Below are 26671 nucleotides of genomic sequence, written 5' to 3'. Positions count from 1 at the left end.
AAGCAATCACTTCAGTTCAATTCACAATGGAAAGGAATTGGCCCGATCGTACACCCTGTGCGGGAGCTTCACCACCTGTTGGAAGCCCCAAGGCTCCCTGGACTGCTTCGTCGACCGAGTTTTCACGGACTCAGTGTTTTCTCAAGTGGTTGCCATGAAGATGGCTTTATGTTGTCCATGTACTAGTTTTGTCAGATTTTGTTGAATAATATAATAAAAGTGGCTGTGTGCATTGCTTATGCATAGATCAGGGGTTATCCTTCTTTTTGTAAAAAGTGTTTCTCAAGCACTCCCTCTGGCCCGGTATACTGGGCACAGTTTCAAAATTATAGATACCAATGAGGATTTATCATGCTTATTGCCCCAAATTATTAAATCTTATAACTGTCCGACAAACTACCCTATTTTGACGATGCATGCCCCTCATTCTCCAGTCTCATGCATGCGTATGTTTTACTTATGCATGTACTCCCTCTGTAAACTAATATAAGATATGTTAGATCACGTATGTTTTAGTTATGCATGTCTGATTTTCCAAAAAAGGCCTCATGGAGCCGGAGCTCCAAAACGAACGGGGTTGCTGAGTTTTGTACCGCCATATATTCGGATAGAGCAAGGATTATATTGTGCTAATATTTTTTTCCTCCGTTTGTCATACTTTTACTCAAGAGGGTTGCATCGTAATTCTTAGTTATAGGAATTATTTTATAATTTCTTGTATGCATGATCAAAGCATTGTACCTGTAACTTTGTTGAGTTTGAATAAAGTTACATGTCATTCTAATAACTAGCTAGCTGACAGTTTGTTCAATGTGTGCGGTCATTTTGCGCAAATGCGGCCCTCACCTCTGGCAATGGTGTGCGGGCTGTGGCCCAGTCGCGGTGGAGGCGTAGCATTGGTTCGTTTCGTGCGATTTTTGAAACATTCTGTTTGGGTTTTTTCTTCTGGTTTCTTTATCGCGTTTCTTTAGGTTTTTCATTTTCATACCCCTTTTACTTTTCTTCATTTATTTCATGTTTTGTTTTGTATTTTCTTTTTCATTTTTCCATATTTCAAATACATGCTGATTTTTTTTCAAAATATTTTTAAAAATACACATATAATATTTTTCCAATACATATTTGAACGTTTTATAAATACATGATGAAATTTTTTGATATACTATGAACATTTTTATAAAAAATGTAAGAACTTTTTTTATAATGAAACATTTTTAGTATTGCCATGAACAATTTTCTAAACATGTGAAAAATGAAAATGTAATTTTTTGGAACAAGGCAAATATATTTTCAAAATCTCAGGAACAATTTTTAAGACAAGTTCGAAATGTTTCTTTTATTTTTTACAAAAAAAAACTTTCGATCTATTTATCAACTATCATGTCAGTATAAGAACACCTGAAGTAACATAACTTACATCCAGTTCCATAGACCACCTAGCGATGTCTACAATCACTCGACCAAGCCGAAAGTGCACCACGATCATCGCCCCTCCCTCATGGGAGTTGGGCAATGCTCACTCATGTTTTTTCAAAATGTTCGTCGTGTATGAAAATAATATTGTATATTTAAACATTATCATGGATTTAAAAAAATCATTGTGCAATTTTAGAAAAATATTGTTATTTGAAAGGTTCATCATGTATTGAAAGAAATCTTCATCCTATATTGTTCAAAATGTTCACAGTGTATATTTTCGGAAAATATTTGAACACTTTTCAGTTCTATGTGTATTTGAAAAATGTTTGATTTTTTTGAAAATGTTTTATAAATACATGATGAGCATTTTTAAGTACATTTACACTTATTAAACTACATGATCACTTACCAAAAGTACAAACCCATATATTTTATAGAACGTTTTCTAGAAAATGAGAAAAAAAAGTGAAAATAAGAATGAAAAAAACACGCTCATTAGAGTGAGACGTGTGCCCCTATAGAAAAATCTTGTTTGTTAGAAAGAAAATGTTGCGATTGGCCCATGCCGTGGCTTTATAGTCAAATTTCGTTCTACCCCTCGCTAAAAGTGGAAATATGCTATTTAGCACTAGTGTCTAAGTTATTGGTAGAAAGCGCATACACCTCTTCCTTCAATAGATCGTATAAGGGGTGGCCAATCTATGGGGTTTACGTGAGCGGAAGCTCCCTCCCGTTTTTAGGAATTTTCCAAAAGCTTATGGGTCAACTTTGGTTCTGTAAACTTTCTGCCTGGTTTTTCTTTTTTACTTTTCCGCCTTGTTTCTCTTTTCTGTTTGCATTCTTTTATTATTTTTAAATTCATGAACTCTTTATTTTGTGAACATTTTTTCATATTTGCGAGTTTTTTGAAATTACAATTTTTTAATTCACCTTTTCGAATTCGCAAAAAATGAATTTGTGATTTTTTAGAAGTTGTCCATGTTTTTGAATAAATTATATTTTCAAATCCGTATTTTTTCACATTTGTGAACCTTTTCATATTCATGATTTTTTTAAATTTGTAAACCCGGTGGAAGTTTTCTTTCATTGAATAATATATAGAGCAATACCAGGAAAAGAAGGCGGCAAAAAAGGAGTGTAGTGGGCGGTCGGGCGAGCAACTGCTTTACCAATTAATGGGAAGACCCATTTGCACGAGCACATGTGCGCTGCAGCGAGCGCTATAAGCGTTGAGAAGGAGCTCTACTAAAAGTGAGGTATACACGCTCTCCTAAAAGCAAGCTTTAGGCTTTTAGCCGTTGGTTGAACTAGTCCATCAAAAGGAAAAGAATCACAATCGGTATGCGACATGGACACATGGCATCACCAGTTCTCCTTATTGCAATTCACGATCTTCGTCGTTGCAGGTTTGTCTCGAAGCTTGACGACGTGAGTCTCGCCGCCTCCTCATACGTCAAGGACAACAAGGCACGAGCTTGTCACTCTCTAGATCTCTCATTGCATGCATCCATAGCCATATTATCAGTGCCACCCATTCCTCGAAGCATGTTAAATGTTAGACCTCTAATTTCAAAGTTCAATTTATGTATTTACTTTCCTCGTCAGTTTTAGGGTTACTATAATGTTTCTTAAAAAAGATTTGTTGAGTGTTGAAAAAGGAAAAAATAAGGATGATCAATTCGCCAACTTCACCCAAGGGCTCTTAAAATCATAGAGCCTACCCTGGCAGTACCATGGGGTGGGTGAGAGATTATTGTGGTCTCTCTTATGTTGCATAGCATTGTCGTTGAGTGTTTTTTCTTGTTGCGAATTGAGTAAGAGAAAATCTATTAATAATAATTTCCATGGTGTTTTTCTTGGTAATCTTGACCTAGGGGGTGTAGTTATCTTTCAAACATATCCTATATAGTATCTAAGTAAGTCATCCCATTTAAATACACATGCATGTCAATCACATTATGAAGGGCATGCAGCCAATAAACTTTCACTTACCACTTTTCATCACAGGCAAGTCCTCCATATCATCAAGCGTGCATGTAATCATTCAACTTTTCACTTTTCATCATATGCAAGTCCTCCACATCATCAAACACATGAAAGCTCTTCACCTCATTATTTTTTACTATTTATGTTCAGCAAGAAATAATTAAACTATAAGGTCACAAGACAATATAAAATGCATCCACCCTCCATTACATGTAGGTTTTCATTGACATATGGTGAGAATGTTGTGTAGTATTATCCCCATATATGCTAGTTTTCAAAATTTCATTGCTATAAATTTTCGTAGCAATGTGTGCAAAGTTTAGCTAGTATAACCAGCAGCGGAGTCAGCCTGGGCATAAATACTAACGCACACGGTCGGGACTTAGCTCATAGGTGAAGGGTAGAGAACAAGGCTGTTGTCTTGCGTGTGAGTACACTTTATACATCTAGAACACCAGGCACGTACGCGCACACTATACACTTCATATGTGTGCTGCTATTTAGGGAGTCATTTTCTTCTTTTTTGTTGACATCGTCTTTCCCCCCAAAAAAGACCACATAATATGAAACAACCCCATAGAGAAAACAACATAGACTGCAGTCCACTAACGAAATAGCTCATTGATGTGAATGAATACAATCATGCGTAGATACTCAAAAGAACAACGAGTCAGTCACATACAAAGTAGATGAACATATACCAACAAGCAAATAGTAATTACAGAGTACTAGTACGTACTCTGCATGGAAAAATAGAAAGAAATGGAATACAAGGAGTACTACACCACTTATTCTAGAAATAGCACAGTGTGGCTCCGTGCGGGGTCTCCTCCATCAACTCTCATATATAAGCATCCCATCAATTGTGCGTTGTCGGTGGTTTGCACTTTGGAGGCGGCTTCGGTTTCGGTTCAGGTTCAGGCTTGGGCTCTGGCTTTGGTTCGGGTTTTGGCACCAGCTTTGGTTTGGAGCAGGGCTCGGGCTTCGGTTTTGGCATCGGCTTGGGCTTGGGTTCTGGCTCAGGCTTATGTCCAGGCTTTTGTTCGGGCTTTGGTTTGGGTTTGGGCGTCGGTTCAGGTTTGCATGGCTCTGGCTCTGTGTGTGGCATAGGTTTGGGCATTAGCTCTTGTTTAGGTTCTGGCTTTGGCTCTAGCTCTGCAAACTTCTCGATGGCAGCAAGGCCTCGGCCAGCCACAGCTGCTTGGTTGAAGGCGGAGGCTGCAACTATGCCGATGAGGAGCACGGCGAGGAGGCGATGCCTCGCCATTGCTGCCTACTTGTGATTGTAGCTAGTGTTGAACCTGCTGCGCTTTGTGTGTGCGCGCGTGTGTGTTGTGTGGAGAGCTGGAGATACATACTGTGTGGTTTTATAGGCTGGGTGAAACAAAACAGATCTGGAGGGTGCATTAATTAGAATTGCAGCTAGGTAGCTGGAGTGACAAGTAGTACTGGGTAACATGTCAATGGAGTTATATTGGTTGATTAGTTGATTACAAATGAAGCGACCTACGGAGGTAGCTAGAGGTGTTAATACGCACAGCTGGATTCTGCGTGTGTGTCTCTTTGATGATAGTACATGTGAGTAACAATATTTTTACTCTATTAGTTGCAACCTCGTGGTAATAGAAATTATGTTAGTTGCCTTGTCCAGTGGATTATGTTTGTGTGTCTCCATCTGATGATAGTAGGGTGAGTAACAATATTATCAGTTGCCTCCTCGTAGTAGTAGAATTGTGTTAGTTGCCTTGTCAATCCCGTGCTCACACGTCCATGTGACCGGCCATCATTTAGAAATTAAGATAGACAGTGTACACGTTTGTGCAATGCAATACAAAGTAAAAAGCAATCGCTTCAGTTCAATTCACAATGAATGGAAAGGAAAGGTCTCCGGTAAGGAACTGGCCCAATTGTGCAGCCACCTCGTGCGTGAGGACCACCTGTTAAGAAGCCCCAAGGCTCCATGGTCTGCTTCGTACACCTGAGTTTTCGCTGACTCAGTGTTTTCTCAAGCTCTCCCTCTGGCCCGATATACTGGGCACAGTTTCAAAATTGTACTCCTCCATCCCACAATATAAGAGCGTTTTCGACACTGCACTAGTGAGGGTTTTATTATGCATATTGTCTCAAATTATTAAATCTTATAATTCCGACAAACTAACCTATTTTGATGTTGCATGCCCCTCATTCTCCAGTCTCATGCACGCGCGTGTTTTAGTTATTAATGTATGATTTTCCAAAAAAGGCTCCATGAAACCGGAGCTCCAAAACTAATGGGGTTGCTGAGTTTAGCACCGCCATATATTCGGATAGAGTAAAGATTATATGTGCTAATGTTTTTTCCTCTGTTTATCATATTTTGACTCAAGAGGGTTTCATTGTAATTCTTAGTTATATGAGTTATTTTATAATTTCTTGTATCTATGATCCAAAGCATTGTACCTATAATTTTGTTGAGTTTGAATTAAGTTACATGTCTTTCTAATAACTAGCTAGCCGACAGTTTGTTCAATTCGTGCGGTCATTTTACGCAAATGCTATGTCTCTGCCTACCGCGAGGCGCTCACCTCTGGCGATGCGGTGTGGGCTGTGGCCCAGTAGTGGTGGAGGTGTGTAGCATTTGTTTGTTTCTTGTGATCTCATAACGTTTTGTCTGGGTTTTCTTTATTGGGTTTGTTTAGGTTTTTCATTTTTGGTTTCTCTTTTACTTTTCCTGTTCATTGCTTCATGTTTTGTTTTTCATTTTCCTATTTTCAAATACATATTGAAAATATTAAAAATAATAAACATTTTTAAAATATACATATAATATTTTTTAATACAAGTTTGATTGTTTTATAAATACATGATGAACAATTTTTATATACCACAAACATTTTTCCAAAACTGTAATAACACATTTTTTATATTTCAATATTGCCATGAACAATTTCTAAACATGTGAAAAAATTGAAATGCAATGTTCTTTTTAAAAAATGCGAATATATTTTTCTTAATCTTCGGAACAATTTGTAAGACAAGTTGAACATTTTTCTTAAAAAAATATCGAAAAAATCCGATCTACTTATCAACCATCATGTCAATACAAGAACACCAGAGGTAATAGAACTTATGTTCAGGTCCATAGACCACCTAGCGATGTCTACAATCAGTCGAGCAAGCCGAAGGGGTACTACCATCATTGCCCCTTCCTCATCGGAGTTGGGCAATGTTCACTCATGTTTTTACAAAATGTTCATCGTGTATGAACAACATATTTATTGTGTATATAAAAATCTTTGTGTATTTTTAGAAAATATTGTGATTACAAAGGTTCATCATGTATTAAAATAAATCTTCATCCGTATTGTTCAAAATGTTCATAGTGTATATTTTCAGAAAAATATGAACACTTTTTGTAATTGTAATTGTATTTTAAAAATGTTTCATATTTTGAAAACGTTTTATAAATAGGTGATGAACATTTTTAAAGTACATGAAAACTTATTAAATTATATGATCACCCATATATGTTATAGAGCGTTTTCTAGAAAATTAGAAAAAATGAAAAGAAAAATGTGAAAATAAGAACAAAAAAATCCTACTCGTTAGAGTGAGACATCTGCCCCAATAGAAAAAGTAGCTTGTTAGAAAAACATGTTGGGATTGGCCCATACTGTGGATCTGTAGTCGAATTCCGTTCTACGCCGCGCTAAAAGTGGAGATATGCTATTTACCATTGGTTTCCAAGTTATTGATAAAAAGCGCATGCACCTCTTGCTTCAATAGATTGTAAAAGGGCTGCCCAATCTATGGCATTTACATGAGCAGAAGCTCCCTCCCGTCGGTTTTAGGAAGCTTCCAGAAGCTTATGGGCCAACTTTGGTTATGGAAACTTTCATCCTGATTTTTCTTTTTTACTCTTCTGCCTTTTTTTTTCTCTTTTTCTAATTATTTTATTTTTAAACTTCTCTAACATTTTTTTCAAATTTTTGAAGTTTTTCAATTTTGTGACCATTTTTTCATATTCATGAGATTTTTTTCAAATTTCACAAACTTTTTTGAATCACCTTTTTTCAAATTCACAAAAAATGAATTTGTGATTTTTTTTAAAATTTTCAAAAATTTTCAATTCATTCTCTTCAAACTGTAATTGTTTTTCAAATTTTTGAAAATTTTCATATTCATGAATTTTTAAATTTAGAAAACCGGTGGGATTTTTTTCATTGAATAACAGAGAATCCTTAAAAAAAGGCTTGCAAAAAAAGTGTGTAGTGGGTGGCCAAGCAAGCAACCGCTTTGCCTTTTAATGCGATGACCCATGCGCGCGAGCTCTTGTGCGCTGCGGCACTAATGAGCACTATAAGCACTGAGAAGGAGCTTTCCTAAAATTGAGGTATACACGCTCTCCAAGAAGCAAGCTTTAGGCCTTTAGCCGTTGGTTGAACTGGTCCATAAAAAGGAAAAGAATCATAATCGGCGTGCGACACGGACACATGGCGTCACCAGTTCTCCTAATTGTAATTCGTGATTTTCATCTTCACAGGTTTGTCTCGTAGCTTGGTGACGTGAGCGTCTCGCCTCCTCCTCAGACATCTGTGACAGCGAAGCATGAGCTTGTCACTCTAGGCCTCTCATTCCTCGTACCCATAGCCATATTACCAGAGCCACCCATTCGTCGAAGCATGTTAAATGTTAGTGCTCTGATTTCTAAAATTCTACTTATGTACTTTATTTACTTTCCTTGTCAGTTTTAGGGTTACTATAATGTTGCTTAAAAGGAGTTTTCATGCGCAATAAAGAAAAGAAAAAGACTATCAATTTGCCAATTTCACACAAGCGCTCTCAAAATTATAGAGTTGACCCTGCCAGCACCATGGGATGGGTGAGAGATTATTATGGTCTCTCGAATGTTGCGTAGCACTATCACTGGGAGATTTTTCTTGTTGCGAATTGAGTAAGAGAAAATCTGTTATTATAATTTTCATGGTGCCTTTTCTTGATAGTCTTGACCACTGTTGGAGCTACAACAAGGCCAGATGGGCCATAGCCGGCCCAGCCCATAGCCAAGTATAGGTAAACTTGGGCCTTTTGAGAGAGAAAAACGTGTTTCCTTTAGGATGGGCCACCTTGACCTGCCCAACAATTTTTGGGTAGCTCCGCCACTAATCTTGACCAGGGGGTGCAGTTACCTTTCACACACATATCCTATATATCTAAGTAAGTCTAAATGCACATGCAAATTAATCACATCATGAAGGACATGCAACCAATCAACTTTCACTTACCATTTTTCATCACATGCAAGTCCTCTACATCATCAAGGGTGCATGTAATCATTAGACTTTTCACTTTCCATCATATGCAAGCCCTCTACATAATCAAACACACGCAAGCTGTTAACCTTATTATTTTTTTACTATTTATTATCTTTCAACAACAAATAATTAAACTTGAAGGTTGCAAGACAATATAACATGCATCCACCCTCCAGTTACATCTAGGTTTTCTATTGTCATATGTTGAGAATGTTGTGTAGTATTATTCACATATATGGTATTTTTTTAAATTTCATTGCTATAAATTTCCGTAGCAATGTATGTGACGTTTACCTAGTATAACTAGCAATGGAGCCAGCTCACTCATAGAGCCTGGGTATAAATACTAACGCACCTGGTCGGGACTTAGTTCATAGGCGAAGGGTAGAGAACAAAACCGCTGTGTGGCGTGTGAGTACACTTTATACATCTAGAACACCAGACACATACGCGCATACTATATACATTTCATATGTGTGCTGCAATTTAGGGAGGCCTTCTCTTCGTTTTTGTTGACATCATCTCACCCCCCCCCCCCCCCCCCCCCCCAAAAAAAGACCACATAATATGAAACAATCCCATAGAGAAAATAACCGAGATTGCAACCCATACAAAAAAAACATAGACTGCAGTCCTCTAACAAAATAGCTAATTCATGTGAATGAATACAATCATGCGTAGATACTCAAAAGAACAATGAGTCGAGTCATATACAAAGTAGATGAACATATACCAACAACCAAATAGTAATTACAGAGTACTAGTACTCATCACGCGCGCATGGAAAAATAAAAAGAAATGGAATACAGGGAATACTACACCACTTATTCTAGAAATAGCACATTGTGGCTCCGTGCGGGGTCTCCTCCAACTACTCTCATATATAAGTATCCCATCAATTGTGAGTTGTCGGTGGTTTGCACTTTGAAGGCGGCTTCGGTTTCGGTTCAGGTTCAGGCTTGGGCTCTGGCTTTGGTTCGGGTTTTGGCATCGGCTCAGGCTTAGGCCCCGGCTTTGGTTTGGAGCACGGCTCGGGCTTCGGTTTTGGCATCGGTTTGGGCTTGGGTTTTGGTTCAGGCTTCTGTCCGGGCTTTTGTTTGGGTTTGGGCGTCGGTTCAGGTTTGCATGGCTCTGGCTCTGTGTGTGGCATAGGTTTGGGCATTGGCTCTGGTTTGGGTTCTGGCTTTGGCTCTAGCTCTGCAAATTTCTCGACGACAGCAAGGCCTCGGCCAGCCGCAGCTGCTTGGTTGAAGGCGGAGGCTGCAACTATCCCGATGAGGAGCACGGCAAGGAGGCGATGCCTCGCCATTGCTGCCTCCTTCTTGTGCTTGCAGCTAGCTGCTGTGCTTTGTGTGTGTGCGCGCGTGTGTGTTGTGTGCAGAACTGGAGGTACATATTGTGTGGTTTTATAGGCTGGGTGAAACAAAGCAGATCCGAAGGCTGCATTAATTAGGATTGCAGCTAGTTAGCTGGACTGATAAGTACTTCCTCCGTTCTGATTTACTCGCTGTGGTTTTAGTTTAAATTTGAACTAAAACCATGACGAGTAAATCAGAACAGAGGGAGTAATGTTTATTTACTCGCTGCGTAACATGGCAATGGAGCTATATTGGTTAATTACAAATGAAGCAACCTAGTACTACGTAGGTAGAGGTGTTAATAAGCAGAGCTGGATTTTGCGTGTGTCTCTGTGATGATAGTAGGGTGAGTAGCAATATTTTTACTCTGTTAGTTGCCTCCTCGTAGTAATAGAATTGTGTTAGTTGCCTTGTCAATCCCGTGCTCACACGTCCATGTGACCGGCCATCATTTAGAAATCAAGATGGACCGTGTACACGTTAGCGCAATGCAATACAAAGTGTACAAAGCAAACGCTTCAGTTGATCAGTTCATTCACAATGGAAAGCAAAGGTCTCTGGAAAGGAACTGGCCGGACCGTGCACCTCGTGCGTGAGCTTCACCACGCCGGAGCTCTAAAACGAATGGGGTTGCCGAGTTTAGCACCGCCATATATTCGGAAGGAGTGAGGATTATATGAGCTACTCCCTCCGTCCCACAATATATATAAGATGTTTTTGCAAGCTAAACTAGCTTGCAAAAACGTCTTATATTGTGGTACAGAGGGAGTAATGTTTTTTTTTTTCGTTTATCATATTTTTACTCAAGAGGGTTTCATTGTAATTCTTAGTTATAGAAGTTATTTTGCAATCTCTCGTATCTATGATCCAAAGCATTGTACCTACAATTTGGTTGAGTTTGAATAAAGTTACAAGTCATTCTAATAACTAGCTAAACTAGCTAGCCAACAGTTTGTTCAATGCGTGCGGTCGTTTTGCGCAAATGCTATGTCTCTACATACCGCGAGGCGCTCACCTTTGGTGATGCGGTGCGGGCTGTGGCCCAGTAGCGGTGGAGGCAGTGTAGCATTGGTTTGTTTCATGCGATTTTCAGAACGTTTTATCCAAATTGTTTTCTGTTTTCTTTATCTGGTTTGTTTAGGTTTTTCATTTTTGTTTTCTTATTTTACTTTTCTGTTCTTTTTTTCATGTTTTGTTTTTCATTTTCCGTATTTCAAATACACGTTGATTGTTTTCAAAATATTAATCATTTTTTTAATACACATAGAATATTTTTCCAATACATGTTTGTACGTTTTATAAAACATGATGAACAATTTTTATATACCACAAGTATTTTTATAAACTGTAATAAAACATTTTTTATATTTCCTGAACATTTTTAATATTGCCATGAACAATTTTCTAAACATATGATTCTTTTTGAAATGTACTGGTTTTCGGAACAATGTGAATATATTTTTTAAATCTCAGGAACAATTATTAAGACAAGTTGAACATTTATCTTATTGTTTTACAAAATTCTTTAGATCTATTTATCAACTGCCATGTCAGTATAAGAACATCAGAAGTAACAGAACATACATTCAGGTTCATAGACCATCTAGTGATGTATAAAATCACTCGATCAAGCTGAAAATGCACAACCATCATCGCCCCTCCCTCACCGGCGTCGGGCAATGTTCACTCATGTTTTTACAAAATATTCATCATGTATGAACAAAATACTTACTGTGTATATAAAAATTACCACGGATTAAAAAAATCATTTTGTATTTTCAGAAAATATTGTTATTTCTATGGTTCATCATGTATTAAAAGAAATCTTCATCCTGTATTGTTCAGAATGTTCACAGTGTGTATTTTTGGAAAAATTAATTTTATGTGTATTTGCAAAATGTTTGATATTTTGAAAACATTTTACAAATAAGCGATGAACATTTTTTAAGTACATGAACACTTATTAAACTACATGATCACTTGTAAAAAAAGTACAAATCCATATATTTTATATAAATTTTTCTCGAAAATGAGAAAAAATGGAAATAAAAACAAAAAAACCCGTTCGTTGGCGGTGAGACGTGTGCCCCTATAGAAAAAACGTGTTTGCTAGAAAAAAAATGTTGGGATTGGCACATATCGTGGCTCTGTAGTCGAATTCCGTTCTACCCCTCGTTAAAAGTGGAAATATGTTATTTAGCACTGGTTTCTAAGTTATTGGTAGAAAGTGCACACACCTCTTCCTTTGATAGATCGTAAAAGGCGCTTACGTGAGCGGAAGCTCACTCCCAGAAGCTTCCAGAACTTATGGGTGAACTTTGGTTCTGGAAAATTCGGCCAGGTTTTTCTTTTTACTTTTCTGCCTTGTTTCAGTTTTTTGTTGGATTTTTTATTTTTATTTTAAACTTCATGAACATTTTTTCAATTTTTGAACATTTTTTCATATTCGCAAGTTTTATTTTTAAATTTACAATCTTTTTTTAATTCACTTTTCTCAAATTCAAAAAAAAAAGAATTTTTGATTTTTTGAAGTCTTCAATGTTTTTGAATTAATTTAATTTTTTCAAACCTGTATTCTGCTAATTTGTGAACATTTTCATATTCATGAATGTTTTAAATTTAGAAAACCGGTGAAAGGTTTCTTTCATTGAATAATAGAGCAAACCCAGAAAAAAAACGGTCGAGAAAAGAGTGTAGAGGGTGTCGGGCAAGCAACCCCTTTGCCTTTTAATGAGGTTTTCTATCGTCATATGGTGAGAATGTTGTGTGGTATTATTCCCATATATGCTATTTTTCATAATTTCTTTGCTACTAGTAAGGTACACGCACATTGCACGCAGGAGATTTGGTAACCAAACTATGAATAAATACCACAATATAGCATGTAATCTTTGAGTCATATATGCATGATGTAGATGTTCGTTTAATTCTTATAGTTCGTCTCTTCTAAAATCAATTAGTTTTATAAAAAAAATCTATTTTAAGATTCATGAAATTGTGCATTGTAAAGCATAAAGTAAAAACAAAAAGTGACAATTCATTTAGAAAAAAAAGTTTGGGCAATTAAGATATGGAAGATTCTATAGAACAAAAGAGAAGTGCTTGTGTTTTGAGGTTTGTGCATTATGCTTAAGTTCAACCATGAAGTCTTCTAGATTGTACATGTGACAGAATTTGGTGGAATGTAAATGATATCCAACGACCAGTAGTGCTCGGATTTGCCATCTCTGTACCGTCGGATTGGCTTCATCCAACGACCAACTTTTAAAGTTATTCGCATACTATATAGGGGTATAGATAAACTTTCGTAGCAATGTGTGTGACGTTTACCTAGTATAACCAGCAGCGGAGCTAGCTCACTCACAGAGCTTGGGCATATATACTAACGCACTCGGTCGGGATTTAGTTCATAGGTGAAGGGAAGAGAACAAGGCCGCTGTCTGGCGTATGAGTACACTTTATACATCTAGAACACCAGACACGTACACGCACACCATAGAGAAGACAGGCTACAGTTCATTGACAAAATAGCTCATTCATGTGAATGAATACAATCATGCGTAGATAGTCAGAAGAACAAGGAGTCGAGTCACATACAAAGTAGATGAACATATACCAACAAGCAAAAAAAAATACAGAGTACTAATACTCATCACACATGCATGGAACAATAGAAATAACTGGAATACAGGGAATATTACACCACTTATTCTAGAAATAGCATAGTGTGGCTTCGTATGGGGTCTCCTCCATGAACTGTCGTATATAAGTATCCCATCAACTGTGAGCTGTCGGTGGTTTGCACTTAGGAGGCGGCTTCGGTTTCGGTTCAGGTTTAGGCTTGGGCTCCGGCTTTGGTTCGGGTTTCGGCATTGGCTCGGGCTTAGGACCTGGCTTTGGTTTGGAGCAGGGGTTGGGCTTTGGTTTTGGCATCGGCTTGGGCTTGGGTTCTGGTTCGGGCTTCTGTCCGGGCTTTGGTTCGGGCTTTGGTTTGGGTTTGGGCATCGGTTCAGGTTTGCAAGGCTCTGGCTCTGGGTGTGGCATAGGTTTGGCCATTGGCTCTGGTTTGGATTCTGGCTTTGGCTCTAGCTCTGCAAACTTCTCGACGGCAGCAAGGCCTCGGCCAGCCGCAGCTGCTTGGTTGAAGGCGAAGGCTGCAACTATCCCGATGAGGAGCACGGCGAGGAGGCGATGCCTCGCCATTGCTGCCTACTTCTTGTGCTTGCAGCTAGTGTTGCACCTGCTGTGCTTTGTGTGTGTGTTGTGTGGAGAACTGGAGGTACATATTGTGTGGTTTTATAGGGTGGGCGAAACAAACCATATTTGGAGGCTGCATTAATTAACATTGTAGCTAGCTAGCTGCAGTGACAAGTACTGCGTAACATGGCAATGGAGTTAGTGACAAGTACTGCGTAACCTACCAAACAGGAGGCGTTAATAAGCACAGCTGGATTTTTTGCGTGTCTCTATGTGATGACAGTAGGGTGAGTAACAATATTTTTACTCTATTAGTTGCCTCTCCGTAGTAATAGAATTCTGTTGGTTGCCTTGTCAATCCTGTGCGCACACGTACATGTGACCGGCCATCATTTAGAAATCAAGATAGACCGTGTACACGTTAGTGCAATTACAAAGTAAGAAAGCAATCGCTTCAGTTCAATTCACAATTGAAAGGAAAGGTCTCCGGGAAGGAACTGGCCTGATCGTGCAGCTACCTCGTGCGCGAGCTTCACCACAAAGCCCCAAGGTTCCGTCGCATGCTTCGTCAGCCGAGTTTTCGCGGACTCATGTTTTCTCATGCACTCCCTCTGTCTGGGTATACTGGGCACAGTTTCAAAACTGTAGATACACCAATGCGGATTTTATCATGCTTATTGTCTCAAATTATTAAATCTTGTAACTCCCCAACAAGCTAACCTATCATGACGTACGTTGCATGCCCCTCGTTCTCCAGTCATATGCATGTGTGTGTGTGTGTGTGTGTGTGTGTTTTAGTTATGCAGGTATGATTTTAACTGCTAGGGCTACATGCATTGGCTAAGCATTATATTCAGCTAGAGTTTTCAAAAAATAAATCCAAAAAAGGCTCCATGGAGCCGGAGCTCCAAAACTGACGGGGACGCTGAGTTTAGTACCATATATTCAGATAGAGTAAGGATTATATAGTGCTAATGTTTTTGCCTCCGATTGTTGTATTGTCCGGTTTAGAATGGACAGTGTTGATAGTATGAAACAATATAAATTGCTTATCTCCACCTCTCAAATTCTCTTTCCAGACCACTTGCTTTGTTTAACAACTACAACCCCATTTCACATGTGCAAATTCTTAATGTGGAAGTTGGGAAAATGTCAAAATTAAAATATCGTGTGTCCTAGATCATATCCCAATCCCAGTATAAACCAAAACGACGTGGAAAACATGAAAATATGAAAACTTGAAGATTATTGTTTCGATGTCGAGTAGAAAAAAATAGGAATTCTAAACATGAAGAGAAGAGAACATATGAATTCTATCTAGATGTAAAAACAATAAAAAATGAGATGGCACCTCATGTCAGATCTTCCCTAAATTTCTTTCGGTTAGCCTAGGATTTTCAAATAAATCCATGATGGAGAGTCCTTTGTTCCAAACAGTACCAAAGAAAAAAATCTATATGATTTATGTCCTCCAAAATGCATAGCCTTTTCATGTGTTGCATATATTTAATAGAAGACTTGATTTTCCTCGTCAACTTAAGAAATTATTATTTGTCATTCAACAAGTGTGCAACTGACCGATTATGTATATATCTAAATCTTAAGTTACACTTAATATTGAAATATGCAGTTGGTCGATAGACCTTTATATCAAAATTCAATGTTCAAGATCATCATTTTTTGGATAACACCCTCCCCCTCCTTGAGAAATAAACACTCTCTTCTAAAACTCATACCACTATATAATAATTAGTGTCATATAGAGAGAAGACAACAAATATTTGTGTTCTTTAATGACCTTATGCGCATTCTCCTTTCATAGATTTCCAAGGATACTTCAACTTTCTAAACATAACCTCGTCATGAACAACCGCAATCAATAATATAATGGCCATGTTTTGTTTCATACGTTGGTTTTATGGTGCACTTGTATATGTTGTGAATACTTTCCAATGATTTGATACATACGTTATATTTTTGTTGCATTCGTGTGTTCAAAATATTGCCATGTTCTTGCACCATTTTTTTCAGTCCGTGGAGGAAAATGCAGCAAAAAATTCAGCGGGAGATTTTTGTTGCGTCGATCAGACACTCCAGGATCGTGACATACATAAGAACGGACTTCTTAGTAGGCGGTCAATCCCTCTCCCCACCCCATCCCTTAAAGCCTTGAAACAAAATTGATATCACTATGAAGTGGTTTTCAACTTTTGATACAGGTACAATGCTATCAATTTTGCACCATGGAATCGAAATATATTTTTAACAAAATAGTGGATTGAAGACAAATTCAAAACGCAGGCACACCTTACGAGTCTGAACGTAGAGTGTTCAGTAAGGTGTGCAACCATTCGCAAGTTGGTCGGATCAGAGATATAACTAAAAATATCAGAACGACATGTGTACCAAATGCATACACAAATGGTTCTGCCTTTTCTAAGTACACAAACTACTTGTACAATCATATAAAAATTTATTACAAATAATATACTAGTACAAATGTAAATACAGAGAGATGATGCCCAATCGATACATTATTTTATGGAGTCTAGAGAAATAGTAAATTTATTTACATGAACAAGCGTCACTTTATTTAAACAAAATAGTACAGTAATAAACCCATGAAGAATATATGTATGTACGTTGCACCGCATGAATATAAGGCTGGGGCTGCACCATTTCCAAGTGGTCCCTGTAGTGCGTTATTCTGTCGCCCGGGCGTGTTTGAATCTGGCAACGGTTGTACCTGCGGATATGAACCTGGGGCATCCGGTTGCGGCAGTGGCTGTGGGTTTGGACCCGGCGGTGGTAGTGGCAGAGGCGGTGGTAATGGCAGGGGCTGCGCGTTTGGGCCCGGTGGTGGTAGTGGCAGAGGCTGCGGTAATGGCAGCGGTTGCGCGTTTGGGCCCGGCAGTGGTTGTGGCAGAGGCTGTGGTGGTAGAGGCTGTGGCTGTGGGTTTGGGTCCGGCAGTGGCTGTGGAAGAGGCTGCGGTAATGGCTGTGGCTGTGGGTTTGGGTCCGGCTGTGGCTGCGGTTTTGGGTCTGGGTTCGGCAAAGGTTGTGGGTTTGGGTCAGGCTGCGGGTTCGGAATGGGTAGTGGCACCGGCTGTGGGCCTGGTTGTGGGCGTGGGTTAGGTAGCGGCAGCGGCTGTGGCCCTGGAACTTGCTGCAATTTCCGGTGTCCCGCCTGCGCACATCCTGCACCGTCCGCTGCCATGGCAGCGATGAGGAGGAAGAGGACGAGGCATAGGAGACCAGAGGAAGAGTGGCGGCGCCTCGCCATGGCTGGCACCAATCGTGGTGGTATTCAGTGGGAGAGATGATGGATGGCCAGCTGAGTGCTTCCCCTGGACACCGCAGCTTGGTGTTTATAGCCACGGCGAGCCAATCAACGGGCAGCGTAAGGTCCAGCGTCCATTGGCCATCAATTCAGAGTAACTAATACTGCTCTCACCCGAAAAAAAAAAAACTAATACTGCTCCACTAGCGTAAAGTGCACCCGTATGAGCTATGGCTGTGTGTGTGCAAATATTTCTGATTGGCACGTTCTGACTGTGGCCGTAACTTTCAAGCCTACACTCCATATATCTATCTGTGCTGTGCGTATAAAGAGAAGTTAAGTCACAGGGATGGATAGGTGGTGCTCATTGCTTAGCCCAGGGTTATCCTGTCTTTTTCTTTTTTTGTGCGAGTAAAAAAGACACATAGTTATCCTGTCTAACTGCTCTCCAGCTTTACTCACCACACACATAAAATCTGCGGACGTCGACATGCTGTCCTGAAGATCAACAAGGTCTTCGCGATATTAATTTCATAGCCTGTCATGTGTAAGCGGTTGTCCACAAGTAATGTTCAAAATGACCTCACGGCAGATACTAGGATTAAACCTTGAGCACCAAGAGATGTCTTGATTGGATCGCTAGCCGCTTTTCGATTCTTCTCGGATATTGCTTGCCGGCCTATGTAAAGCAACGGTTGTACGGAGCTTTAATTCCCGGCATACACAATAGTCAAAAAGCTAATTGAAGATGACCATCTGTTTCTGTTTGATGATGTGTATGTAGGCGTGTTGTTAAATGAAATGTCAAGTTGAGAGTTAATCGCACGGTCGAGCACTGTCCTCCTGGTGGCTCATTTTTGGTGTTTACTTCGCTTCCACTCAATGGAACCATGTGAAAATCGCGCCTGACTGCGGTCTTGGCGGACGATGTCGGTGTCTCCGACGTCGTTGCGTTCTCGAGGCATCGTCGTTGCAGGTCACGTCAACTCGATCGGGATGTTCTGGGGGAAACCCTATATCTGGGTCTATCGGATCGGACGATGGCGGTGCCTTCGGTGTCGTTCTTCCTCTTGGGGGCATCGTTTTGGAGCAGGAGCTGCCTGGAGGGGCAAGAGGAAGAGCAGTGTTACATCTACCGCAAGGCCGACGACGGATCCCGGCGGCATGGCGCTGTGGAGTTTCGCCGACGAGCGCGTGTGGACGGATACGTGCAGGATGGTGGCGTTGTGTGGCGCCGTGGTGGCATCGACGACAAGCCTGGCAAGGTCGGTGCGTCAATACCTACTCTGGAGGTGGAACCGTGAAAGACGGCGGCGGCGGCCCCTGAGAGTGCGCCAGACCGGTGTGTGACCTAGTCCCGGTACTGTGGCTGGGCTATGGCATCTGGCTTTAGATGTTAGGCTTTGGTGCGATGTCTGTTTGGTATTAGGCTCGGACATTCGGCACCCTTCATTAAGGGGATAGGAGTAGCGACAGTTGTTGCCAAGATGATGGCTTCAGGCTTACTGATATACAACTTTGTAAGGTCACTGTGAATAATTAATAAAATGACTACATGCATCATCCAGATGCAGAGGCCGGAGTATATCCTCCTTTTCTAGAAAAAAATTACTCAATGGACCCATGTGTTTTTGTGCTAACGTTAGTAGATGAAGTAGTAGTGTCCAGTACAAAATACACTCTCTACTCACGAATATTCAATTCTCTTCCCATAAATTCTCACGCCTATCTCTCACATCTTTTACTGCATGTGTCTCCCTTGTTGAGTCGAAGGATTAAAAGTTTACATTCTAGATGACATTGAACTTGCTTATTTTGAGTGCATAGTACAAATAATAATTTCGTACAAAGTAAGAATTCAGAGTAAATTTCACTAACGAGAGTATAAATGATACATTTAATATGTTGCTATTTGTCCTTACAAAAAGTTATTACTATTATTAGCCGCTATTTATCGCACGGTCGATTGCTAGTTTCACGTGGGTGGATACAAACTGGTTTTTCACATACGAACTATGATAACAATTGAAAATGATCTCTTTTGGGGAAGGTTGCCGATGAATACATAGTAAAGATTAGCAAGGCTGGATTCTTAGCGAAAATGATCTCTTTTTTGGTTTTATTTTTCTTTCAACAACATTTTTTATACATGTTTATTATTTTTCATTCATATACATGTTTAACATTTTTTTCCAAATAAAATTTTCAATGTCTATTGTTTTCATACACATTGTGCATTTTTTTGTACATCTAAAACATTTTCTAATACAGGTTTCAAAAATCATATATATGATTAAGATTTTTTCAAATAAATGTATTGATGTCTAATTCTTTTACATATTATAAATGTTTCTTATACATCCTGTACATTTTTATACATGTTTAACATTTTATATATGCCATGTTTAACATTTTCCACATACATGATTAACTTTTTGTAAACATATACATTTTGGTATCTACTGTTTCCGTACACATCATACTTTTTTGTGTACATCAAAAACATTTTTATTTACATGTTTAACCTTTTTCAAACATATGAATAATTTTTTTGAACACATATATTTTTATGTTTACTTTTCTCCATACACATTATATATTTTTATATCCATCAAAAATATTTATCTATACACATCTAACATTTTTCTAAAGCATGATTACCATTTTAGAAAAAACTTATGTAAAGTGATTTTTGAAATATATATATTTAGAATATTTGGAAGTATATTAAAATTTAAATAAAGAAAGAAAATTTGAAAAAATAATGAAAACGAGTGCCTTTGAGGCATGTGGCCTCCCGCGCGCTGGATCGGCCCAATCTGGCGCCTTCTTCACGCGTGACAGCCATATGTTTCGCTATAAGCGAGACATAAGTGCTCCCACGCCTGCCGTCCGATTGTCGTGCACCGTATTTGGGGACAACAACCCGACTGGGTCGGCCCATTGGCAGGCAAGCATGCGATGCTATATTGCCGAAATCACTAGTTAAGGCTTACCCTTGGCAAAGGTCGCTCCCACCTTCTCAGGTGCAGACAAGTAGCGCACTGCATGTGCACCACTTGTCGCAACTGGGATTTTTTTTCTTTTTCGTGGATTCATTTATCCAAAATGTTTTATCTTAAACCGTGCGCCTAAATCTTGTACTTTTTTCATACATTTCTCGTGTCAAGATCTTCAAAACTAGATCCCATGTTAATAGGTTTCGACGAACTTTTTTTTCTTCATGAGAACCGAAAATCGACAAGGGGGGGGGGGGGGATAGTAATACAAAAAAGATATAAAAAAACTGCAACTGTAAAAAAAATGATGAAGAAAACCCGGAGCCGGAAGGACCATTGCGGTTTTTCACTTTTTATCCTTTCCGAGAGGGAAAAATATGTGATTGCATGAGAAGCACCATTACGCCGTGCTTAGCACAATTCATGGAAGTAAATACGTGCCTCCACGAGAAGCATATTTTTTCCATGAAAAAATAGATTTCTCGAAGACCTAGGGAAAACCATGCGAAAATAGAAAAGTAAAAAAAATCCATCGAAAACACAGAAACACATACAGAAAAATAGAAAATAAGATCCAAAGGCAGCGTCAAGCACATGACATGTGGCGGCGGCTGGAGGCACCACTTTGGGTGCTCCTAGGCCACCAAAAGTGACCCTTGAAGGTCCCTCACAAGGGGTAAACTCCAGTTAATACATGTAGAAAATCACAAGATGTAAACTCGTGACCTCTCAGTACTGAATTCCTGTTGCGAGCCACTGGAGATGATGTTATTTAAGACTAGTAAGCACCGCAAACTCTAAAAAAATATCTCTGGCGGTAGATCAAACATATTTTAAGAGCTACTTTTCTTAAAATGTGAACAATGTTTTAAATTTGTGATTTTTTTAATTCTGAACATTTTTTGAAAACGGTGAATAGAAAAAACATGAACAAAAAATTAATGACCACGCACATTTTTTTGAAAAACTGTTTTTTTAATGGGAACGTTTTTTGAAATTTTTGAAATAAAAAAGGGAAAATGAAATTCCAAAAACTTTAAAAAACTATGAATTTATGAAAAAATGCAGAAACAACGAAGAGAGAATAAAAAATATTCACAATAGTAAAAGAAACGAAAAGAAAAAAGGGTTCAGAAACCTTCTAGAATGGTCCCAAAAACCGGTACAAAATAAAACACTATGCTAAGAAAATGGGCCGGTCCACTCAGTCACTCGCTAGCGCATCCGTGTGTGTTTTAGCCACATTACATCGCAATGAGCGTCGTATAGGGAATTCGGGAAAAAGATCCATGGATGTACGTGAAGCTACCGCAACTGATGGACAAGAAGAAATTGTGTACATGCGCGGTAATTCTATGCGGAACCCAACCTCATATGCACCCTGTGAACAATAAAATCAAAAAATATAAAACTTTTTGTGGTGCAAGATGCTCCTATGCGAGAAATCCGTGTTTTTTCTGGAAGTTTGGACATTTGTAGAGCTCATGGCAAAAACACAAAATCGGGCTTGAACAATGTGATTTTTAAAAGTTTCTCGGACACCCAAAATTTATCTTTTTTGCCAAGATCTCCTCGAATGTCCAAACTTTGTCAAAATTTTCATGGAGATCACACATTTGAGCATCTTGCTTGCAAAATTTTCAGTTTTATTTTTTTACTATTTTTAGCAATTTTACTGTTCATGCCCGCGCTCATCTGAGCCCTGGAGCCAAATCGCCGCATCGGTAGAGATGGTTTTCTTTTCTTTTGTTCCGATTTGCAAAGGGGCTTGGAGCACATATAGAGAGGATGGTGATGCACATTTAAGGTTCGGAGGAGCCTGTAACGTGTTGTGGAGGATCAGACTGTACACGTCGTCAAGCAATGCATGTTGATGCGGTATGCTGATACGGCGTGAGGTGGAGTTTGCTTGTCGGACAATTTCTTTTGGGTTGGACTAGACATTCTTACGAATCGATGCAAGGTTGGTCAGAATAGAAGATGGCAATGATTTCAACGACGATGACATATGAGTGTGATGTTGATGGTGACCGACTTTGTAGGCATGGAAACACGTGCCACATGCCTGAGGGCTTGTGTGCTTCAACAAGACTATGGCATGGGGTTGATTGAAGACGGTCTTGTTGGAAATATGCTCTAGAGGCAATAATAAATAAGTTATTATTATATTTCCTTGTTCATGATAATCGTTTATTATCCATGCTAGAATTGTATTGATAGGAAACTCAGATACATGTGTGGATACATAGACAACACCATGTCCCTAGTAAGCCTCTAGTTGAGTAGCTCGTTGATCAATAGATGGTTGCGGTTTCCTGACCATGGACATTGGATGTCGTTGATAACGGGATCACATCATTAGGAGAATGATGTGATGGACAAGACCCAATCCTAAGCCTAGCACAAGATCATGTAGTTCGTTTGCTAAGAGCTTTTCTAATGTCAAGTATCATTTCCTTAGACCATGAGATTGTGCAACTCCTAGATACCGTAGGAATGCTTTGGGTGTACCAAACGTCACAACGTAACTGGGTGGCTATAAAGGTGCACTACAGGTATCTCCGAAAGTGTCTGTTGGGTTGGCACGAATCGGGACTGGGATTTGTCACTCCGTGTAAACGGAGAGGTATCTCTGGGCCCACTCGGTAGGACATCATCATAATGTGCACAATGTGACCAAGGAGTTGATCACGGGATGATGTGAGTTACGGAACGAGTAAAGAGACTTGCCGGTAACGAGATTGAACAAGGTATCGGGATACCGACGATCGAATCTCGGGCAAGTAACATACCGATAGACAAAGGGAATTGTATACGGGATTGATTGAATCCTCGACATCGTGGTTCATCCGATGAGATCATCGAGGAGCATGTGGGAGCCAACATGGGTATCCAGATCCCGCTGTTGGTTATTGACCGGAGAGTCGTCTCGGTCATGTCTGCGTGTCTCCCAAACCCATAGGGTCTACACACTTAAGGTTCGGTGACGCTAGGGTTGTAGAGATATTAGTATGCGGTAACCCGAAAGTTGTTCGGAGTCCCGGATGAGATCCCGGACGTCACGAGGAGTTCCAGAATGGTCCGGAGGTAAAGATTTATATATGGGAAGTCTTATTTTGGTCGCCGGAAAAGTTTCGCGCATTATCGGTATTGTATCGGGAGTGCCGAAAGGGGTCCGGGGGTCCACCAAGGGGTCCTCATGCCCTGGGGGGGGGCCACATGGGCTGTGGGGTGTGCGCCTTGGCCTATATGGGCCAAGTGAACCAGCCCCAAGAGGCCCATGCGCCAAGAGATAAGATAAAGGAAGAGTCCTAAAGGGGGAAGGCACCTCCGAGGTGCCTTGGGGAGGATGGACTCCTCCCTGGCCGCACCCTTCCTTGGAGGAAGGGCCAAGGCTGCACCCCCCTCTCCCTTGGCCCTATATATAGTGGGGGGAGGGAGGGAAGCACCATCCAAGCCCTGGCGCCTCCCTCTCCCTCCCGTGACACATCTCCCTCCTCCCGCAGCGCTTGGCGAAGCCCTGTTGGAATCCCGCTACTTCCACCACCACGCCGTCGTGCTGCTGGATCTCCATCAACCTCTCCTCCCCCCTTGCCGGATCAAGAAGGAGGAGACGTCGCTGCTCCGTACGTGTGTTGAACGCGGAGGTGCCGTCCGTTCGGCGCTAGGATCATCGGTGATTTGGATCACGACGAGTACGACTCCATCAACCCCGTTCTCTTGAACGCTTCCGCTCGCGATCTACAAGGGTATGTAGATGCACTCCCCTTCCCCTCGTTGCTAGATTACTCCATAGATTGATCTTGGTGATGCGTAGAAAATTTTGAATTTCTGCTACGTTCCTCAACAATGGCATCATGAGCTAGGTCTATGCATAGTTTCTATGCACGAGTAGAACACAAAGTAGTTGTGGGCGTCGATTTTGTCAATTTACTTGCCGTTACTAGTCTTATCTTGATTCGGAGGCATCGTGGGATGAAGCGGCCCGGACCGACCTTACACGTACACTTACGTGAGACAGGTTCCACCGACTGACATGCACTAGTTGCATAAGGTGGCTAGCGGGTGTCTGTCTCTCCCACTTTAGTCGGATCGGATTCGATGAAAAGGGTCCTTATGAAGGGTAAATAGAAATTGGCATATCACGTTGTGGCTTTTGCGTAGGTAAGAATCGTTCTTGCTAGAAACCCATAGCAGCCACGTAAAACATGCAACAACAATTAGAGGACGTCTAACTTGTTTTTGCAGGGTATGCTATGTGATGTGATATGGCCAAAAGGATGTGATGAATGATATATGTGATGTATGAGATTGATCATGTTCTTGTAATAGGAATCACGACTTGCATGTCGATGAGTATGACAACCGGCAGGAGCCATAGGAGTTGTCTTAATTTATTGTATGACCTGCATGTCAATGAAAACGCCATGTAATTACTTTACTTTATTGCTAACCGTTAGCCATAGTAGTAGAAGTAATAGTTGGCGAGACAACTTCATGAAGACACGATGATGGAGATCATGATGATGGAGATCATGGTGTCATGCCGGTGACGAAGGTGATCATGCCGCGCCTCGAAGATGGAGATCAAAAGGCGCAAGATGATATTGGCCATATCACGTCACTTTATGATTTGCATGTGATGTTTATCATGTTTACATCTTATTTGCTTAGAACGACGGTAGCATAAATAAGATGATCCCTCACTAAAATTTCAAGAGACGTGTTCCCCCTAACTGTGCACCGTTGCGAAGGTTCGTTGTTTCGAAGCACCACGTGATGATCGGGTGTGATAGATTCTAATGTTCGAATACAACGGGTGTTGACGAGCCTAGCATGTACAGACATGGCCTCGGAACACATGCGAAACACTTAGGTTGACTTGACGAGCCTAGCATGTACAGACATGGCCTCGGAACACAAGAGATCGAAAGGTCGAACATGAGTCGTATAGTAGATGCGATCAACATGGAGATGTTCACCGATGATGACTAGTCCGTCTCACGTGATGATCGGACACGGCCTAGTTTGACTCGGATCATGTATCGCTTAGATGACTAGAGGGATGTCTATCTGAGTGGGAGTTCATTAATCAGATGAACTTCATTATCATGAACATAGTCAAAAGGTCTTTGCAAATTATGTCATAGCTTGCGCTTTAGTTCTACTGTTTAAGATATGTTCCTACAGAAAATTTAGTTGAAAGTTGGCAGTAGCAATTATGCGGACTGGGTCCGTAAACTGAGGATTGTCCTCATTGCTGCACAGAAGGCTTATGTCCTTAATGCACCGCTCAGTGTGCTGAACCTCAGCGTCGTCTGTAGATGTTGCGGAACATCTGACATGCACGTTTTCATGACTACGTGATAGTTTAGTGCGTAATGCTAACGGTTTAGAATTGTGGCGACAAGACGGTTTTGAAACGTCGCAGAACATATGAGATGTTCCAAAGACTGAAATTGGGATTTCAGACTAATGCCCACGTCAAGAGGTATGAGACCTTTGACAAGTTTCTTAAGCTTGCAGACTAAGGGAGAAAAGCTCAATCGTTGAGCATGTGCTCAGATTGTCTGAATACCACAATCGCTTGAATCGAGTGGGAGTTAATCTTCCAGATGAGATAGTGATGGTTCTCCATAGTCACTGCCACCAAGCTATTAGAACTTCGTGGTGAACTATAACATATTAGGGATAGACATGATGATCCTTGAGCAACTCGCGATGTTTGACACCGCGAAAGTAGAAATCAAGAAGGAGCATCAATTGTTGATGGTTAGTAAAACCACTAGTTTCTAGAAAGGCAAGGGCAAAAGGGATACTTCATGAAACAGCAAATCATTTGCTGCTCTAGTGAAAAATCCCAAGGTTGAACCCAAACCCGAGACTAAGTGCTTCTGTAATGAGGGGAACGGTCACTGAAGCAGTACTACCCTAGATACTTGGTAGATGAGAAGGCAGGCAAGGTCGACAGAAGTATATTGGATATACATTATATGAATGTGTACTTTAGTAGTACTCCTAGCAGCACCAGGGTATTAGATACCGGTTCGGTTGCTAAGTGTTAGTAACTCGAAATAAAAGCTGCGGAATAAACGGAGACTAGCTAAAGGTGAGATGACGATATGTGTTGGAAGTGTT

The 26671-nt window shown here is 40.3% G+C and overlaps 3 protein-coding genes across 3 annotated transcripts; all 3 read right to left on the bottom strand.

Annotated features, from left to right (window-relative positions):
• Positions 1-4001: 4001 nt before the first annotated feature.
• On the bottom strand, positions 4002-4757 carry LOC123125482 (protein TsetseEP). Its single transcript, XM_044545963.1, has one exon. The coding sequence runs from the start codon at positions 4670-4672 to the stop codon at positions 4265-4267; it is 408 nt and encodes a 135-aa protein (XP_044401898.1). The 5' UTR covers positions 4673-4757; the 3' UTR covers positions 4002-4264.
• Positions 4758-13553: 8796 nt separating this feature from the next.
• Positions 13554-14343, bottom strand: LOC123122675 (protein TsetseEP). Its single transcript, XM_044542986.1, has one exon. It carries the CDS (start codon positions 14258-14260, stop codon positions 13835-13837), a length of 426 nt encoding a protein of 141 aa, XP_044398921.1. The 5' UTR covers positions 14261-14343; the 3' UTR covers positions 13554-13834.
• A 2287-nt stretch (positions 14344-16630) lies between these two features.
• Positions 16631-17604, bottom strand: LOC123125481 (protein TsetseEP). Its single transcript, XM_044545962.1, has one exon. It carries the CDS (start codon positions 17535-17537, stop codon positions 16848-16850), a length of 690 nt encoding a protein of 229 aa, XP_044401897.1. The 5' UTR covers positions 17538-17604; the 3' UTR covers positions 16631-16847.
• Between the last annotated feature and the right edge of the window lie 9067 nt (positions 17605-26671).

This window comes from Triticum aestivum, chromosome 5D, assembly GCF_018294505.1.
Source record: "Triticum aestivum cultivar Chinese Spring chromosome 5D, IWGSC CS RefSeq v2.1, whole genome shotgun sequence".
Lineage (NCBI taxonomy): Eukaryota > Viridiplantae > Streptophyta > Magnoliopsida > Poales > Poaceae > Triticum > Triticum aestivum.
The sequence above is the reverse complement of the archived record's forward strand: the minus strand, read 5'-3'. Positions and strand labels throughout refer to the sequence as shown.

Excerpts from the sequence above, each read along its gene's own strand:
- LOC123125482 (XM_044545963.1), bottom strand. The coding sequence starts at position 4,672 with ATGGCGAGGCATCGCCTCCTCGCCGTGCTCCTCATCGGCATAGTTGCA.
- LOC123122675 (XM_044542986.1), bottom strand. The coding sequence starts at position 14,260 with ATGGCGAGGCATCGCCTCCTCGCCGTGCTCCTCATCGGGATAGTTGCA.
- LOC123125481 (XM_044545962.1), bottom strand. The coding sequence starts at position 17,537 with ATGGCGAGGCGCCGCCACTCTTCCTCTGGTCTCCTATGCCTCGTCCTC.